The 17,861-nt window shown below is 50.3% G+C and overlaps 8 protein-coding genes across 8 annotated transcripts; 4 read left to right on the top strand and 4 right to left on the bottom strand.

Annotated features, from left to right (window-relative positions):
• Nucleotides 1-565: 565 nt before the first annotated feature.
• Nucleotides 566-2,229, top strand: N7506_006892 (putative phthalate transporter; the record flags this gene model as incomplete). Its single annotated transcript, XM_056956185.1, has 7 exons — nt 566-783; nt 837-876; nt 944-1,072; nt 1,128-1,245; nt 1,302-1,447; nt 1,493-1,710; nt 1,764-2,229. The coding sequence occupies 7 exons, from the start codon at nt 566-568 to the stop codon at nt 2,227-2,229; spliced, it is 1,335 nt and encodes a 444-aa protein (XP_056810519.1).
• Nucleotides 2,230-2,885: 656 nt separating this feature from the next.
• On the top strand, nt 2,886-6,062 carry N7506_006891 (glycine decarboxylase subunit P; the record flags this gene model as incomplete). The annotated part of the gene is made up of 1 exon (XM_056956184.1): nt 2,886-6,062. The coding sequence occupies one exon, from the start codon at nt 2,886-2,888 to the stop codon at nt 6,060-6,062; it is 3,177 nt and encodes a 1,058-aa protein (XP_056810518.1).
• A 282-nt stretch (nt 6,063-6,344) lies between these two features.
• Nucleotides 6,345-8,835, bottom strand: N7506_006890 (Zn(II)2Cys6 transcription factor domain-containing protein; the record flags this gene model as incomplete). The annotated part of the gene is made up of 2 exons (XM_056956183.1): nt 6,345-8,699; nt 8,761-8,835. The coding sequence occupies 2 exons, from the start codon at nt 8,833-8,835 to the stop codon at nt 6,345-6,347; spliced, it is 2,430 nt and encodes an 809-aa protein (XP_056810517.1).
• A 322-nt stretch (nt 8,836-9,157) lies between these two features.
• Nucleotides 9,158-9,346, top strand: N7506_006889 (uncharacterized protein; the record flags this gene model as incomplete). The annotated part of the gene is made up of 1 exon (XM_056956182.1): nt 9,158-9,346. One exon carries the CDS (start codon nt 9,158-9,160, stop codon nt 9,344-9,346), a length of 189 nt encoding a protein of 62 aa, XP_056810516.1.
• A 651-nt stretch (nt 9,347-9,997) lies between these two features.
• Nucleotides 9,998-11,651, bottom strand: N7506_006888 (aldehyde dehydrogenase family protein; the record flags this gene model as incomplete). The annotated part of the gene is made up of 4 exons (XM_056956181.1): nt 9,998-10,145; nt 10,202-10,271; nt 10,335-11,536; nt 11,593-11,651. The coding sequence occupies 4 exons, from the start codon at nt 11,649-11,651 to the stop codon at nt 9,998-10,000; spliced, it is 1,479 nt and encodes a 492-aa protein (XP_056810515.1).
• A 954-nt stretch (nt 11,652-12,605) lies between these two features.
• On the bottom strand, nt 12,606-13,779 carry N7506_006887 (zinc-dependent alcohol dehydrogenase; the record flags this gene model as incomplete). Its single annotated transcript, XM_056956180.1, has 3 exons — nt 12,606-12,652; nt 12,707-13,061; nt 13,129-13,779. 3 exons carry the CDS (start codon nt 13,777-13,779, stop codon nt 12,606-12,608), a joined length of 1,053 nt encoding a protein of 350 aa, XP_056810514.1.
• Nucleotides 13,780-14,649: 870 nt separating this feature from the next.
• N7506_006886 (uncharacterized protein) lies at nt 14,650-15,242 on the bottom strand (the record flags this gene model as incomplete). Its single annotated transcript, XM_056956179.1, has 2 exons — nt 14,650-15,037; nt 15,106-15,242. The coding sequence occupies 2 exons, from the start codon at nt 15,240-15,242 to the stop codon at nt 14,650-14,652; spliced, it is 525 nt and encodes a 174-aa protein (XP_056810513.1).
• A 1,224-nt stretch (nt 15,243-16,466) lies between these two features.
• On the top strand, nt 16,467-17,661 carry N7506_006885 (GPR1/FUN34/yaaH protein; the record flags this gene model as incomplete). The annotated part of the gene is made up of 7 exons (XM_056956178.1): nt 16,467-16,660; nt 16,730-16,819; nt 16,874-16,960; nt 17,045-17,098; nt 17,158-17,231; nt 17,287-17,462; nt 17,521-17,661. The coding sequence occupies 7 exons, from the start codon at nt 16,467-16,469 to the stop codon at nt 17,659-17,661; spliced, it is 816 nt and encodes a 271-aa protein (XP_056810512.1).
• Nucleotides 17,662-17,861: the final 200 nt, after the last annotated feature.

Below are 17,861 nucleotides of genomic sequence, written 5' to 3'. Positions count from 1 at the left end.
CGACTCTAACATCCAGCAAAGAATAATAAAAACGAAAAAGAAATACACACACAAAGGCAAGTGAAATGGACAAGTCCCTTCGCCAAGGTGCCAAGTTCACCTTCCCCCGCATCCAACCCTCTCGCCCCCGGATTATCACCAAAACCAGCCGCCACCGACACTCAACAGCGCACATCCCAACCGATGACTCGTAGATTTCCAGCGGAAGTGGGGTTCACCCCTCCTTTGTTTCGGACGATATTGCTACATTGCGCAGAACCCAGTCCATTCCAGTGCTTGTCCCGAGGCACTTGGCCACTTTATGCCGGCTATTGCATTCCAGTACTGAAAGGTGCTGGCGGGATTGCTGGGCGTCGAAAAATGGGTCGAAATTAGCGAGGTGTGTAAGGTATGTGGAGAAACCTTGGGGCCTTGGAAAGATGTCACGATATATAGGTTTCGAGATCCCTGCTTTTGTTTCGATGTAGTAGCACTTGTTACTTTCTTACAATTCGATTCGACTTTATTTGATAAATTTTACGAGACACTACTTGAAATCAAACTTCCTTGTCGATATTTTGACAATATGGCCTCGATGGCTGCCATCGACGAAAAGCCTCCTACGGAGCACCGCATCGAGGATATGGCGGGCAAATCTGCTAGCGAGAATGAAGATGAATTCACAGCTGAGGAGAAAAAGAAGATTATTCGCCGGATTGATTTGCGCTTGGTTACGATGACGGGTTTGGCATATTGTATCTCGCTCATGGATCGTACGAATCTGAGCATGGCTGCCGTTGCAGGGTAAATACATCTCCTGTGTGCGGATATTCGCGGCAATGGCTGACGCGGAGCAGATTGAAAGAGGAATTGAGGCTGGATATTGGGGAGCGTTATGTATGTCGGAATCGACTCGAAGGCCATTGCTCTAGGCCAGTGAACAGGGTGGCTGACAGCAGTATAGTCTATCATCGTTCTGATGTTCTTCGTGCCTTATATCATCTTCCAACCGCCGATGACGATTATAATTCGCAAACTGGGGCCTACGATGTTCTTGGGCGCAATCATCATATGTTGGGCGGCGATTATGATAGTGAGTACTGAGAGTTGGATATCCCGAGCGTTCAAAAGTCGACTGACCCGTACAGGGAATGGGGTTCGTCAAAGATTGGGGCCAGCTAGTCGTCACTCGTGTTCTTCTGGGTACATTGGAAGCAGGCTATTTCCCAGGTTGCGTCTATTTGCTCTCATGCTGGTATACACGATGTATGTTGCGCAGTCTTGGGAACTTGACATTTACCCTAGATACTGACTCTTGGAAGATGACGTTCAAAAGCGATTCTCGATATTCTACCTCATCGGCTGCGTGGCCTCCGCACTCTCGGGAATTCTGGCCTTTGGTTTGATGCAATTGAATGGCAAGCACGGACTCACAGGATGGCGATGGATTTTCATCCTAGAGGGCGTGGTATGTAGACCTCCCCCAGGGGAAGCTCCGAGACTAACAGCCTAGATCACCGGCTTCATTGGAATCCTCTGCTTCGTCTTCCTGGTCGACTTCCCAGACCGTGCGCATAAATCATGGCGCTTCCTGAACGAGCGCGAGTGCGCATGGGTAATCCGTCGCATCAACGAGGATCGTAATGACGGAGACATGGAAGCCTTCTCCATCAAAAAGTTCCTCAAGCCAGCCGCCGATCCGAAAATCTGGGGTTTCGCCATGATCTTCTTGTTCGTTACCTGACCAAAGACTTCGAGATCCAAGCTAACGCTGATTTCCCCAGCTGCCTCACCACAGTCACATACGCGATCGCCTACTTCCTCCCCATCATTCTGCGACTGGGTATGGGCTACGGCGTGGGTGAAGCGCAATGTCTAGTCGCGCCCCCGTATGGCTTCGCCGGCATTGTGATGTACGTGACCGCATGGGTAGCCGACAAATACCGAATGCGAGCGCCGATTCTGATTTTCAACGCGTTGCTCGCGATCATCGGACTTCCCATGATGGGATTCGCGAAAAGCGACGCCGTTCGCTACGTCGGCGTGTTTTTCACCGTGGCGGGCGCTAATGCTAATATTCCTGCCTGTATGGCATACCAGGCGAACAATGTGCGTGGACAATGGACGCGTGCGTTCTCCAGTGCTACGCTGGTTGGCTTTGGTGGGCTGGGTGGAATTGTTAGCAGTTTGGTTTTCCGAGAGCAGGACGCGCCCGGTTATCGGCCCGGAATGTATGCAGCTATCGCGTGAGTTTTCCCTTTCCCGTTTGAGCTGTCTTGGATTTTGGTGATTCGGATTCGGATTCTGATTCTGACGGACTTCATTAGGTGTAACATTTTGATCATTATTTTGGTGTGTTGTCTGAGTGTTTGGTTCAGAATCTGTAACAAGCAGGCGGATCGGGGAAAGCGGGTTATCGAGGGGGATGTCGCTTTCCGATATACTATCTGAGCAATGTAGTCCGATAGCAATGTGACGCCGGGTTTCTTAATGACTCAGAGCCAGATCAGATCGAATGTCGAAGAAATCGCATCGGAGTTCAGCGGAGTAATGTAGAGCCCCATCGAAGTATGGAGCAGATGGAGTCGATGGAGCCATCAGAGGGCAGTTGAGATAGAAGAGAAGGTGTTTTCCGACGGGAAAGTCGGAGCTTCTTCTCCGCAATTTCGTCGACGCTGGGGCCACCGCGGGCGGTGAGGAATGCGATTGGTCAACTGGCGCTATCTTATCGCGCCGAGGGGAGTTTCCCGTGACCTTCTCCGTCCGGCTTCGGGCAGGGCAAGTACTGCTGAGATTAAATATTCATTTCTGTCGGTCTGCTTCCTTTTGTTCTTCTTCATACTCTCTTGCCTTAGACATTGACTGGTTTGTGGGTGTGTTCTGTTCTGTAACACCCTATAGTCACTATGGCGGCATCCCTGTTTGCTCTCCGCGGCGGACGTCAGCTTGCACTCCGCTCGCGTGTGCGACTACCTACTAGTGTCCCCAGAGCTTTGGCATTGCCAGTCAATGCTCGCAGGTCTCTACACACCTCCCAGCCTGCAACACGCCGAGGTGTCTATACTAGCTCCATCTCCGACCATGGCGATCCCCACCCCCAGGACATCTTCCAACCCCTCGATACCTTCCCCCGCCGTCATATCGGTCCCTCTCCGGACGCCGCTTCCGAGATGCTGGCGGTGCTCGACCCGCCAGTGAAATCCCTGGACGACTTCGTGAAGCAGGTCCTCCCCGAGGATATTCTTTCCAAGAAGAATCTCCACGTCACTGAGCCCCATGCCGACATCAGCCTGTACCGCTCCAGCGTACAGGGTGGTCTCGGTGAGACTGACATGCTCAAGCTTTTGGATACCTACCGGAAGAACATTGATATCTCCGGAAAGACTTATATTGGAACTGGATACTACCCCACCATTGTCCCCCCCGTCATCCAGCGCAATGTTCTCGAGAACCCGGCCTGGTACACCAGCTACACACCCTACCAGCCTGAGATCAGCCAAGGTCGTTTGGAGTCTCTGCTGAACTTCCAGACCTTGACTGCTGATTTGACTGGTCTGCCCTTCGCCAATGCCTCCGTTTTGGATGAGGCAACTGCCGCCGCCGAGGCCATGACCATGTCCTTTGCCACCATGCCTGCTTCTAAGCAGAAGAAGGCCGAGAAGTCCTTTGTGGTCTCTCACCTCGTCCACCCCCAGACTCTCGCCGTTATGCAGTCCCGTGCTGAAGGATTCGGGATCAACCTTGTGGTCGGAGACATTCTGGCCGATGACTTCAAGATTGTCAAGGACCAGAAGGATCACTTGATCGGTGTTCTCGCCCAGTATCCCGATACCGAGGGAGGTATCTTCGACTTCCAGGCTCTCAGTGACTCCATCCACGGACAGGGTGGTACTTTCAGTGTGGCCACTGATCTGCTCGCCCTAACCGTTCTCAAGGCCCCCGGCGAGTTCGGTGCCGACATCGCCTTCGGTACCGCTCAGCGTCTGGGTGTTCCCATGGGCTTCGGTGGTCCCCACGCCGCGTTCTTCGCCTGCGCTGACAAGTACAAGCGCAAGGTTCCCGGTCGCGTTGTTGGTGTCTCCAAGGATCGTCTTGGTAACCGCGCTCTGCGTTTGGCTCTGCAGACCCGTGAGCAGCACATTCGTCGCGAGAAGGCCACTAGCAACATTTGCACGGCTCAGGCTTTGCTTGCCAATATGACCGCTATGTACGCTATCTACCACGGTCCCGTTGGTCTCAAGTCCATTGCCCAGCGCATCATGTCCATGACCTCGCTCCTTCGCGAGAAGCTCGTTGGACTCGGATATGATGTTCCTCTCCGCACTAACTCGGCTGATGGCGGTGCTGTCTTCGACACTCTGGCTGTCGAGCTCCCCACTGCTGCTGAGGCTGATGGAATTGTTGCCGAGGCACTTGCTGCCAACGTCTTCCTTCGCCGTCTTGGAGGCAACAAGGTCGGTCTCTCTTTGGATGAGACTGTCGGACGTGACGAGGTGAAGGGCATTCTTGATGTCTTTGCCGCTCACAAGTCCGTCTCCCCAGTTGAAGTTGACGGCACTCTTGGTGTCACCACTGTCCCCGCCAGTCTCGAGCGTACCTCTTCCTACCTGACCCACCCTGTCTTCAACACTTACCACTCCGAGACCGAGATGCTCCGCTACATCCACCACCTCGAGTCCAAGGATCTGTCTTTGGTTCACTCCATGATCCCGCTCGGATCTTGCACCATGAAGTTGAACGCCACCAGCGAGATGCTTCCCGTCTCTTGGCCCGAGTTCTCACAGATCCACCCCTTCATGCCCGCGAAGCAAGCAAAGGGTTACATCCAGATGATTGATGACCTTGAGCAGCAGCTCGCCGATATCACCGGTATGCACTCTGTCACTGTTCAGCCCAACTCCGGTGCCCAGGGAGAGTTTGCTGGTCTTCGTGTCATCAAGAAGTACTTCGAGGGCAAGGGTGACGCCAAGCGCAACCTGTGCCTGATTCCTGTCTCTGCTCACGGTACCAACCCCGCCAGTGCTGCTATGGCTGGCATGCGTGTCGTCACTGTCAAGTGTGATACCAAGACTGGTAACCTTGATCTAGAGGATCTCAAGGCCAAGTGCGAGAAGCACAAGGACGAGCTCGCCGCTTTCATGATTACCTACCCTAGCACATTCGGAGTCTTCGAGCCTGGTGCGAAGCAAGCTTGTGATCTGGTGCACCAGCACGGTGGTCAGGTCTACATGGACGGTGCTAACATGAACGCTCAAATTGGTCTCTGCTCTCCTGGTGAGATTGGAGCCGATGTCTGCCACCTGAACCTGCACAAGACCTTCTGCATTCCCCACGGTGGTGGTGGCCCCGGAGTTGGTCCTATCGGAGTTGCTTCACACCTGACCCCCTACCTTCCCTCCCACCCCACTAGCGAGGCTTTGCAGGCCAAGCGCGGTGACAACTCCTCGCCCCCCATCTCCGCGGCTCCCTGGGGAAGCGCCAGCATTCTCCCTATCACCTTCAACTACATCAACATGATGGGCGACCGCGGATTGACCCACGCCACCAAAATCACCCTCCTCAATGCCAACTACATCCTCTCCCGCCTCAAGCCCCACTACCCCATCCTCTACACCAATGACCACGGCCGCTGCGCACACGAATTCATCCTCGACGTGCGCGCCTTCAAGGAGACCTGCGGCGTCGAAGCCATCGACATCGCCAAGCGTCTCCAGGACTACGGCTTCCACGCCCCAACCATGTCCTGGCCCGTCTCCAACACCCTCATGATCGAGCCCACCGAGTCCGAGAGCAAGGCCGAGCTCGACCGTTTCTGTGACGCCCTCATCTCCATCCGCCAGGAGATCGCACAGGTTGAGTCCGGTGCTCAGCCCCGCGATGGAAACGTCCTCAAGATGTCCCCCCACACCCAGCGGGATCTTCTTACTTCTGAGTGGGACCGCCCCTACACCCGTGAGCAAGCGGCGTACCCCATTCCCTTGCTTTTGGAGAAGAAGTTCTGGCCCACTGTTACCCGTGTCGACGATGCTTTCGGTGACCAAAACCTCTTCTGTACTTGTGGACCAGTTGAGGATTCGGAGTAGGTCTGATGATACCCTTGTTTTGCGTTTGATTTAGGGCTCGCTTGTTGGTGCGGGTTTGTGTATACATTCAACATTTTATGATCATGTCTAGATCTTGCTTTCGGTTCAACCTTTTCGTTTGCTTAGATCGAAAATAATTAGAAAGATATTTATACTTTCATATTTACTTCTGAATATTGACTCATTCGTAAGGCAGATATGTATATGGATGCTCGCCACAGAGCGCAAATTTTGGAAGCACAACATAACCAATGGACACTTGGGCATATCGAGCTGTTCAAATCACTCGACAAGGAATGCTAGCTCTTGGAATCGTTCCGAAGCTGTTTCCAGCGATCTCAACAGATTCCGCGCCACCAAAAAAGCCATATCGGACTTTCTCCCAAGATACTGAAGTGCCTGAATTGTATATTCGCAATTCTGCCGCATCCGATCAATATACAGATTATGACCCACAGGCATATCCAAATTTTCCAATAATATATACCCAGCCTTCGCAAAACAATGAACAAGCACAGCAGTCCACGGCTCAACCAAGAAAGCCACTTCATTCAAAGAATCATGGAAATCCCGAACCATAAACGAGTCTTGACCTTGAATCGAAGCCCGCGCAAGCGCAGCGACTGCTAGAGCGTTATTCGTCCTTAATGTAGCAACCAGATTCGTACATTGTCGAGCTTGGCGCGCAGATTCGCAGCCGAGTTTGCATTTGTCAATACTCTCTAGCACATCTGCCAAAAGCATTGCAGAAAGATGCCAGTGACCATCGAGGATCACGTACCATGATTGGATTCGGGAAGGGAGAAGTTCGTGGTTCGTGACGCAGTCGACCATGAAATTCCGATATGTTGAGTCCCAGTGCTGGTAGACGAGAAGAGTCTTTTGGATGACGTTTTCGATATGTGTGGGGCTTGCGCCTCTGTATACTAGAGTCTGCAGTTGTGTTACCCGGCGGTAGAGGAGGACTTTGACAGGCGTGGCTTCTGAGAGGATAGATGCGGCCTCTTGGTATGAACATGGCCATCGAAGCTGGGCCAGGCTTGCTTCTTGGCGTTTTATTGAGGATAAGAGGAAGTAATCACCCCACACATCTTGAGCGGCATGTTTGTTGTTTTCTGCGCTCCAGTGATTTGTGTCGGTTTGGGTCTCTGTTTCAACTGGCGATGACGACGCCGATGCGATTTGGCTATCCTCGTCTGACACAACCGGAGGACGTTGGTACATTGCGGCACTCAAGGTATCAAACATGACACCCAGCCAAAACATGAAACCCAAGGTCGTGCGGTGCTCCTGGCTAGCCAGGACTGGGTCAAGTTGCGGAGAGTCTGATGAACCTGAGATCTGGAGATTATGTGGAGATGTTGAATCAATTGATCGATTCCAACTACCTTTGGGACTGGACGCCGCGGCCTCGCGCTGCAGTCTCACGAACTTGTGTCTAAACCTGAAAATTTGACGGTTTGCCGTCTCCAAAAACATTGGCGCGGGATCATTCTCCAAGAGCTCACCAAGAGTTGCTTCTTGGCTTTTGTCCAACGGACTCTGGGTCAAAGAGAAAATTATGTTTGCGAACGCGATGCGAAAAGATGGGATATTGCTCGAGTGCTCTAGGGCATGCCGCGCTTCGTTCCAGACTTTCACCCGGATTGACCGTTCGTCATCGTCGATTGCGCTAGGGATGGACGCTCCAACCCCCTTTTGGGCATGTTGGGTCCACTGTGATGCAAAAGACATGATTGCCAAGTGAAGGGCTCGCGCTGCTTTCTTATCCTCCTCTGCACTTAAGGCCCTGCCGCGTATTGAAGATGATACCCGGTCCAATTTACATACTCTGATGCACATTCGGTTTGACCAGCTCGGACCCCAGTCCTCCATTCTTCGGTCGGGGAGAACCTTGGTGATTGAGTCGCTGTATGGGCAGTTGTGTTCTGTAAGCCAACATGATAACGCATTCTCCATGCTGTCATGATATATTCGGATGAGGTTTCGGGACATCGCTGCCCGGGCGGTCTGATTGGCTGTGTTTTCAGAAGCGATGCAGAAGCTCCATTGAGATTCTGGGTTAGATCCTTGCTCTGACTCGCTTTCTGAAGCTGGCCTTTGTCGACTGTGATGTCTTGTTGAGGGGGTCAGTGCCATGAGCGACTGTTGTGCAGGATTGCTTTGCTGGAGAAAGTTATGCATGCTTTCGACGGAACTGGGAGGAGAGTCCAAAGAGCCAACTTGGACGTCGGAGTCCTCGGAATTGGATGGCGGGTATATTGGCTTCGGGCTCATTGGTAACTCAGCTGGAGGACCTAGCTCCCATGGGAAGGATTGAAAGAGATGTTGACTTTGAGTAGGGAAGCTCAATAGCTCACTAGACCAAACTCCCGGTTGTGAGGGGGATTCATAATCCAAGCTTTCGGGCGACGCAAAAGCTCCACCAAAGGTAGCAGCGTTCCATTGTGCAGAGCGCAGCACTTCATCCAAATCATCGTTGTTGGGGCCTACGATGTTGGGATCCGCCGCGTTGGGCTTGGCCCTTTTTCGACTCCCTTTCGACTCCCCGCGCTTTGAGATCCAGTTGAAAGTGCATTGCTTCTTCCACCGTTTGCAATTTGAGCAAGAATTGAAAACGTTTTCTTCTCGGTCTTTCTGGAAGTAAAAGTCAGTATGGACTGGTAGAAATCACGGTCACTGATGAGTGATGACGAACAGGCGCATCGCAACCTCTTTTCCCTTTGCGACATGGGTCACAACTATGAAGCTGACGTCGGCGGGATGCCTCCATGGTAGTAGGCTGCATGGACGTAGTACGAAAATCGACTGAGCTAGGCAGGGACCGGGCAGGGACCTCGACGCCGAGATGTGAGGCAGAAGTACGGAGTACGGACTTGGATAATTCATTTCTGGGGAAACACGTGAACTTTCAAGATTTGCGGAGGTCGAGTGGGGTAAGCCCCAGAGCCTAACACATCCGTTGACCCTCCATTGACAGTCTGACTCGGTCCAGTGGAACTGTATTTGCCCTTTGTCCCTTTCAGGCTTTGGGAGGGTTTGAAAACAAAGAGCGCCACGACATTCTCATATCAACGTGACTGAGATCTTTAACCATGCTGCCCCATCTTGTCAAAACGCCAGATTGTAGCACACTCAACAGTCTTACGCCAAGTGAACCTCGAGATGTGGCGCATAATTGGGATGACGAGCTGGGATTCCGTGAATGGATCGGAGAATCATCTAACCGAAGCCGGACCAATAACCTCGACGAACTTCGTCTTTGGGGCGACGAAGTGGAGTAGGAACAAGAAGCGAGCGGAGAGTGCGGAACTCGGGTTAATCTAGGTGTGCCGATCGTTGCTTAGAATGGGGATCATCGGCCTGCCAGGGGTGATTTCAGACGACGGCAGGATGATCTCCGGTGTGATCAACCAATTGCATCAGTCTGCTAAGCAAGCACTTGGATCTTACGGAGTACTCCGTACTCCGGACACTGAATGGGATGCATGCCCAGGCTTCCACCAGCCTTCCCGAGTCATCCATCGATTCTAAGGTCTCATTTAATATTTTCTAGACCCACTGATACATCACCAGGTTTCGATTCAAGGTTCATTCAAGGTTCCTGTTGACGCCATGACCCGGTGGAATCCCGGGTAATCATCGGATAAGTAACAATCTTGGAAGTACGGAGTATATATAGGGAATACTAATGATAAAGCTTTACGGAGTACTGCATACAGAGTACAGCCCTGGAGAGTACTATGTTCAATTGATGCCCAGCCCTGGAGTGAGGCAGCCAACTTAATTCCAAGATTGTTCTTAAATTCCACAAAAAACTCCAATACTACAATATACCGCGCAGAGCAGATTCCAAGGCTCCACAAGTCTCCAAGTCCAGCGTGGACTGCCTAGAACCTTGGAAAGCCATGAATACCCACAAATCACAAGACATGTCATTTAGAAAGATGCACCCGGACTGTCTTCACCTCCGTGTAGTTCTCAAGGGCATAGGATCCCAGCTCGCGGCCTAAACCCGATTCTTTGAATCCACCAAAGGGCATTTGGTAGTGGAGAGTGTTGTAGTTGTTCACCCAGACAGTCCTGTTTCAAGGGAAGTTAGCGGATGCTTGGCAAATCCTTCAAACTCGTTGACTCACCCAGCTTTGACGGCATTTGAAACGCGAATCGCAGTGTTAATATTTGTGGTGTGCACAGCTGCAGCTAGCCCTAATATTGACCCACCTGTTAGACGACAAAAAGCAAACAATTGCAGGGATCTTGGGCACATACCGTAATTCGTCTTGTTGGCCACTTGGATGGCTTCTTCTTCGCTGCGGACTTTCTGCACGGTGCAAACCGGTCCAAATATTTCTTCTCTGACGATCGTCATGTTCTCATGAACATCCGCAAAGATAGTTGGTTGAATATAATATCCTTCGGTACCATGTCGATCACCTCCGGTGATTACTTTGGCACCAGCACTCTTTCCATCTTGAATGTAACTCATAATACGGTCGTATTGGATCTGGGACACTTGTGGCCCTTGGAAAGTCTCGGAGCTGAAAGGATCTCCGACCTTATTCTGCTCAGCTCGTTCTTTGAAAAGCTTCAGGAATTCATCATGAATATCTTCATGGACAAGAATACGAGATCCTGCGCAGCAACATTGTCCGTGGTTGAAGAAAATGCCCAGGTTGACCCACTCGACTGCCTCTTCCAGGTTTGCATCGGGAAGAATGATGTTCGGTGATTTGCCTCCCAGCTCGAGGGTAACTTTTTTCAAGTTACTGTCAGCAGCTGCCTTCATAATTTGACGCCCGATGAGAGTAGACCCGGTAAATGCGACTTTGTCAATGTCCATGTGAGAGGCTATCGCAGCGCCAGCGGTTCTTCCAAATCCGGAAATGACATTGACCACCCCAGGTGGGAATCCCGCTTCTTTGATGAGCTTTGCAACATAAAGTGCCGAGAGTGGTGTTTGCTCGGCTGTTTTCATAACAATGGTGTTTCCCGTCGCGAGAGCAGGGCCGATTTTCCATGCAAACATCAGAAGCGGAAAGTTCCATGGAATAATTTGGCCACACACACCCACGGGCTCGTGGCGTGTATATGTCAAGCTGTTGGGATCGGTGTCGATAGTTTGACCGTAGATTTTGTCTGCCCATCCGCCATAGTAGCGCAGGCATCCTGCGGAGGCGTTGACATCTCCCTTGGCCATTGTCACTCCTTTGCCATTATCAAGGGCTTCGACGGCGGCCAATGTCTCGATATCACGTTCGAGGAAATCCGCGAGACGGGTGAGGAGGCGACCACGCTCGGATGGTGTGACATCTTTCCACTCTCCATTCAGTGCGTCGCGGGCAACTTTGACCGCAATGTCGACATCCTTTTCTGTGCCTTCGTGAACAGCGACGATGGGCTTCTCGTTGTGTGGGTTGATTGTTTCAAACGTCTTTCCTTCCACGCCCTTGACAAACTCATTGTTGATAAATCTGGGAGGTTTTTATTAGATCGGTTGTGTCTGAGTATTTAGCGAGCTTCCACTTACAAACCCAGAGGCTGCTCATATGTGACCACGGGGGTCTCCACAGTTTGGAAGAGAGACATAATTGAGATATAGAGATGCTGGTATAAGATCTGGTTGTTTCTGAAAAGTCTGGGGAAGGATCATTGGGATTATATAGGCGAGGAAAGGGTCTCACTCAGCGAGAAACGTCGGGGCTGTGAATCGCGGGGAAGCTTTACGATCGATAAGTGCCGGCCCGATGGTTTTCGTTCTCTGTGATGGAATCCTTTCAGATCTAAATTTCTCATTTGGGTCAAGGTTCCTTTCATCCGAGTTGATATGACTGGTGAGCGACTGAACTTTAGCACGGCCTTGGAGCAGTCCTGAAAGAAAGTATGCTGAGAAACGAGATGCGCACATGATCATTTACACGCCAGACGCACTTTGCTTTTGTTTGAAAATAGGGATTTGGATTTGAAAATAAATTGCATCATCGAAATTCCCTCATTTCTTGGCTTTCTAGTAGAAAATGATATATTTGAAACTATCCGATGCTGTTGATGCTGTCGCTTCAGCATTTTATACTGCACCTAGCTCCACTCGAGGACTATATTCGATGCATACCCCCCCCTAGATGTACTAGAATCGTTCATATCGTCACCTGGGAATTCACGGACATCCAAAAGGATAGGGTTTCAAAAATCAGATACATTTAGATGATGGTTTTTGCATGTCGATCATTCCCAGGTGATAGCGGCTTGTTTCGTATTGCGGGCACGATCGAAAAGTGTAAACTTTTTGTACGTAATAACCAGGCCCTCGGGAAACCCAATTTCAACATCAATTGCTATCCCGTGGCAGTTATTCAATGGCACCTCAAGCTTATGAGGCGTAAACATGACTGGTGAGATAATTTGTGCAGAATCGAAAGAAGCTTATATTCGTAATCTCAATATATACAGAACTGCGGGTCCAATAAAACATTCGGGACCTGGGTGCAAGACGCCGAACACACTCACAATAAACCTGAGCCTCGTGGCCCAGGAACTTGATATTTATTCAGGTAGTTCAAGGACATAGCGACCGGCAATTTTGCCTTGTTCTGGTATAAGTTAGCGGTATGATCAAGAGACCCAACATTGAAAGATCGACTAACCCATGAGCTCAAAGATCTTGGGAAGATCTTCCAGAGGAGCCAGTTTGAATGGTGCTTTGATCAAGCCTCGGGCGAAGAAGTCAAGAGCTTCCACACCATCCTGTTGGTTGCCAACGTAGCTGCCCTTGATAGTGATCATTCGGACAACAGTGTTGATCACAGGTGCTTTGAGGAATGCATCGGGAGGAAGTCCGATCGCAACAATTGTGCCACGAGAACGAACGTATTCCGAAGCTTGCTGGAAAGGCTTTTCAGAGACCGCAAGCAGAATAACTGCATGGGCACCAAGACCTTCTGGTGTAGCCGCTTTGACGTCTGCAACTAGGTCCTTGGACTTTGTGAAATCGACGTAAGTCTAGATTGGTATCTTGGTCAGATTCTGTGTGAAAGTTTCCCATGGGCAGGGGGCTGCATGCTCATACCTCTGTGCCGAGCTGTTCACACATCTCTCTCTTCTCATCACCTCCATCGATAGCAATCACTCGAAGACCCATAGCCTTGGCATATTGTTGGGCAAGGGATCCCAGGCCACCACCAGCTCCAACAATGGCAACTGTCTGACCCGGCCGAACGCCAGATTCCTTCAAGCCTTTGTAAACTGTGATTCCGGCGCAGAGAACAGGAGCGGCGGCATCCAGAGGAACTTCCTTGGGGATCTTAGCAGCATGCGTAGCCTTGCCAACTGCGTATTGTTGGAAAGTTCCGTCAACAGTATATCCGGAGAGCTGCGCATCAGCGCACAGGGGAGTGTCGGATTGTCTGCAAAATTCACACTCAGAGCAAGATCCATTGAGCCACTTGATACCAGCATGATCGCCAATCTCAAATGTGCTGACTAGGTCTCCCTTGGCTACAACGACTCCCGCTCCTTCATGGCCGCCGACAAGGGGCATCTTCACTGGAATAGGCCAGTGGCCCATCATCGCGTGGAAGTCGGTGTGGCACACGCCTGAGTAACGAATCTTGACAAGAATCTGATCAGGGGCTGGCTTTGGGACAGGGATCTGCTTGAGCACAAGCGGGCCTCCGATCTTCTCGGCCACCTGCGCCCATTGAGTCTCGGGGATAGACATGTTGTTTGAAATTGAACTTCGAAATGTGTTGTTGATTTGCTGAAGAGATGGATATTGTTTGATAATGATTCCGATTGCATGTGGATGGTCTCTGGGCTTTATAGCCCCCGGCGCTGGAAGGAAGATCCCCGGATAAATATTGACATTGCGGGGGCGCTGTCGCTTCGAGCTGCAATTCCCAGATTTTCTCATTCTCACCGGAAGCATATCGGGCAACCGGAAAGTGTCCGAATTGATAGACTACTCGGAATGCCGGCGCGAATTGATTGGGTGTCAGTGCGCATGATTCAGGGACATGCAGCTTGACTTGAAGCACAGCAAAATTTATGCGGGGAAGGTTTGCGGAGATCGCGCACGGCCCGCTGTGCGGAGCCGCATATGCTGCGCATGTGATTGGCTGCGGCGCCGTTAGGGTCAAATCTCAATTACCCGCTGGTCCGGTTTCAGGTGATCGTTTGATGGCGACCGAAGTCGGGGGCATAAGGCTTGAGGATAGGGGCTACGCCTGGATGGAGGGAAACAGAGAAGTGTGGGGGAGATAAACCGCTCGTCTCCTAGGTTACGGCCCTAAATCTTCAAGCCTTGTTGGTTGGGGTGATCAAGTTGGGTGTAGGCCTGAAGTTGGGCGGAAGTTTTTCAATGTTCATCATAATATGAGAGTCTTTTTTATCTTAACTGTTACCTCTGGCTACTGAAATGCGGCTGCGAGCTTGGGTAATCCTATCAGATTGATATTTCTCAACTAGCAAGTGGTAACACAACACACAGGACAATAATCGTACAACATCGACGAGCCCAAGAACATAGCTATCTAACCTCATCACACAGCTCTATCATACATAATCTCTTGATCTTCATTTCTTTTTAGTTTCATGGCTTGTCATCGACCCCGTTAGGGAAAAATGTACCTGACCATCCACTACTGATCGTGAATCCGAGGTGTAGATTATCTTCCGGAAAGTCCTGTTTTTCTGCTGGGTTTACTCTGACTCTTTCCCCCAAGCACTGGTAAGCCGTACTCTCCTCACTGTTATCAGAATCGCTGGGTGATGTCTCTGCGAATTGCCAGTCTCCGCCACTCTGGCATGACTGGTTAAGCCACTCATTCCCCTTCGCGGCAGGGCTCATGAAAGTGCGGCCTCCAACCTCCGTGATTGGCTTAGCGGTATTGTATAAGCTCGAATCAATGAATGCTTCGAATATCTCTTCGATTGACTGGGAAGACATAGTTTGTCTTTCTCTCTCTGCGAAAGCGAGTCTTTCAGACATTAGAACTCTTCGTTGCATATCGGTATCAGTATCACTTTGCTTGACTTTATAACATACTCATGACTTTTATTGGATTGACAGGGCTGTTGTTCGGAAGAAACTCCGCGGCGTCGACGAGTTCTCGCCCTTTTTGTCGATGTGTCGGAGAGGTATTTGGGGGGCTTGCGATGTCCGTCGGCGCATTCAGACGGCATTCCGCGACTCACGCATTGTCCGCAAGGACGCTCATTTCCTGTCAAAGCTTATCAGTTCACTGGCATCAAAGCTGTTTGACTTGCTATTCATAGTCACAGCAGCTTGAGCATGTCGTCCTTACCACAGGTTTTGTGGGCCCGCTGGCAGTACAAGCAGGATCTTCTTGCCTTTTTGCGGGTTCGCGAGATTTGGAACTCGTTGAAATGCGAGCTATCTGCATCAAACATCTTACTCGTATGGTTATCGACCGTTCACTGGGCGGCAAGAAAGTTCCAAGGTTGTCATGACACAGGACACTCTTCCCGTCAGTCTTATACGAACCTTCAAGGATGTCGCTCTCATCTTCGCTAGCGCCAGGGTCCCCACAAGCCTACTGGACGCAATCAAATCCTGTGGTCATCCACTAGAGGTTCGTCCTTTTCAGACTCCCATTTGACCAGTAACAATTAAGCTTCGAAGCATTTTTCATGAGCGGCTCCGCATGGTTATGAAATCATGTCAGTGGGTGCAATCCGTCATCTTCCCCAGAAAGCGGCTAGATCTTCGTTTACTCCACATGCGGGGTAGATCTCCAAACTTTCTTGGTGCGCTTGAGCTCTAGGCGTGCGGTTCCGCATGGGATTCGGATCCGCATGATCCGAGCATCATAACTCCTTGGCGTGTGAATTCACCCTATTCAAAGCTTAATGGAATGGTTCTTCTCAGCTGCGTGACTTTTGAAGACGAAAATCCGCATCCGAAGCACCGATGTTAGGAAATGAGTGGAAGATGTGACGTTAGATGGGCCAGGAGCTCAAAGTGTGGGGAATTTCGTAGCTAAAAGCCAAGAGCTTACAGCAGGATCCAACGAATTGTCCATTTTTCAGTCAGATCACTTCTTTTTACCTGTGGGTCGTTCCACTTTTCCACCTTCGACAATCATTGAAGTCAACTAGCTTTTCGAAAGTGCGGACACGAAACAAGCAAGGAGTGCAAGTTTTCTTCTGATTGGACGCGGCAGAAAGGAATGTCTCTTCGATCTCTCTCATCTGTATCAAACTAGCAAAGTAGGGAGTAGTCTATTGCTTTAATGCATGTCAGCCGTAAACCCCGGCCCTGGCTTAAATTCCCCACATTCCCCCGGAATGAAGACTCCCAAGGCTTGTCCAACAAAACATTCATCATATATTCCTTCTCTTTTATCTCAGCGTGCAATATTGCATCGAAATTATTGCACCAACATCATGACCGATAGTAGCATCAGTCAAAATGGCGAGACCAAAGTTGCTTTCCAAAACAAGGAGAATACGCTACATGGTCTCACCACAGTTCCAACTTCCGTCACCCTGACCTCTGAACAGTTTGAAAGACTTTACCTGACCCCTATGACGGTCCGACAGTCATCAATCGCAAAGAAAGTGGGGAATCCAACACCTCTGTGAGTGTTTGCAATGTCCTTCCCATCCTAATATCCGCCATCCGTCTAATTCCCTGGCTTGGTTCACAGCGCATTAGGAGGTTTCGTCATTACTACAACCCCTCTCTCATGCTGTTTAATGGCATGGAGAGGGGCGAGTGGAAATGGAATTGCCTTCATGTAAGAGATTCTCTAGCGTGGCAAAATCAGAAAATCGTCTAACATAGGATAAAGAGGACCTATCGTTTTCCTTGGTGGACTTCTATTGCTCATCACAAGCATTCTCGAGTTCATCATTGGAAACACATTCCCCTGTGTCGTGTTTGGTACCATCGGTCAGTACACGATGCAGTATCGTTCCGTCATGCTTCTATCTTACATTCAGTGTACTGATATTCTACCAAGGCGGGTTCTGGTTCGCATTTGCAGCTACTATGATACCTTCTTTCAATGCAGCTGGTCAGTATCTGTCAATCTAGTACTTTCCCCAGCTCAATTTGTCAATCTGCTTACACAAGTCAAGCTCCATATTCTTCATCCGGTACTGATACAGCTGCCGGTCTCGCCAGCGAGAGCTTCATGAATACATACGGTGGGTGCAGTCGACAGAGTTCCAATTAAACAACGGATCTAACGAGTCGAACCAGCCTTCTTATTCATAACCATGGCAGTCCTCATGGTGATATTCATGATTTGCGCAACACGAATCAACGTCGTTTATACGCTGATCTTCCTCTCTCTACTTTTGGTGTTCCTTTTCTTGTCAGCGGCATATTGGCAGCTGGGCCAGGCAAACTCAATCGTTGGGAATCGTTGTGTGAAGGTGAATATGATTTCCCGGGTGTGAAATCGAATTCTAACTTGGCCTTTCTTATTTTCAGGGAGCCGGAGGTTCACTCTTCGTAGCAAGTCTTCTCGGGTTCTACCTACTGATCGTTCAATTGTTTGAGTCTATCGGGTTCCCCTGTTTCTTGCCTGTCGGAGATCTGGCGTCCGTATGGGAGCGTGACCAACACAAGTGAGTTTGCATGCCAATCCAATCCTGATGGTTTTAACAAGAGGCAAAGGAGCGACCGATGTGATCCCGAGGAGATGCTGAATACCCGTGATGATTAAATTATCCAGGTGTTCGTTCCTCATTCTATCCAGGAATAAATCATCATTGGATCAGGGATCAGGGTGAATATTTGTGCTGTTCAAGTAAATTGCTTCATTACTTAGC

This window comes from Penicillium brevicompactum (genome assembly GCF_028827555.1).
Source record: "Penicillium brevicompactum strain IBT 35665 chromosome Unknown utg000005l_segment0_segment0, whole genome shotgun sequence".
Lineage (NCBI taxonomy): Eukaryota > Fungi > Ascomycota > Eurotiomycetes > Eurotiales > Aspergillaceae > Penicillium > Penicillium brevicompactum.
This window is presented reverse-complemented; position numbering and strand designations above follow the sequence as displayed.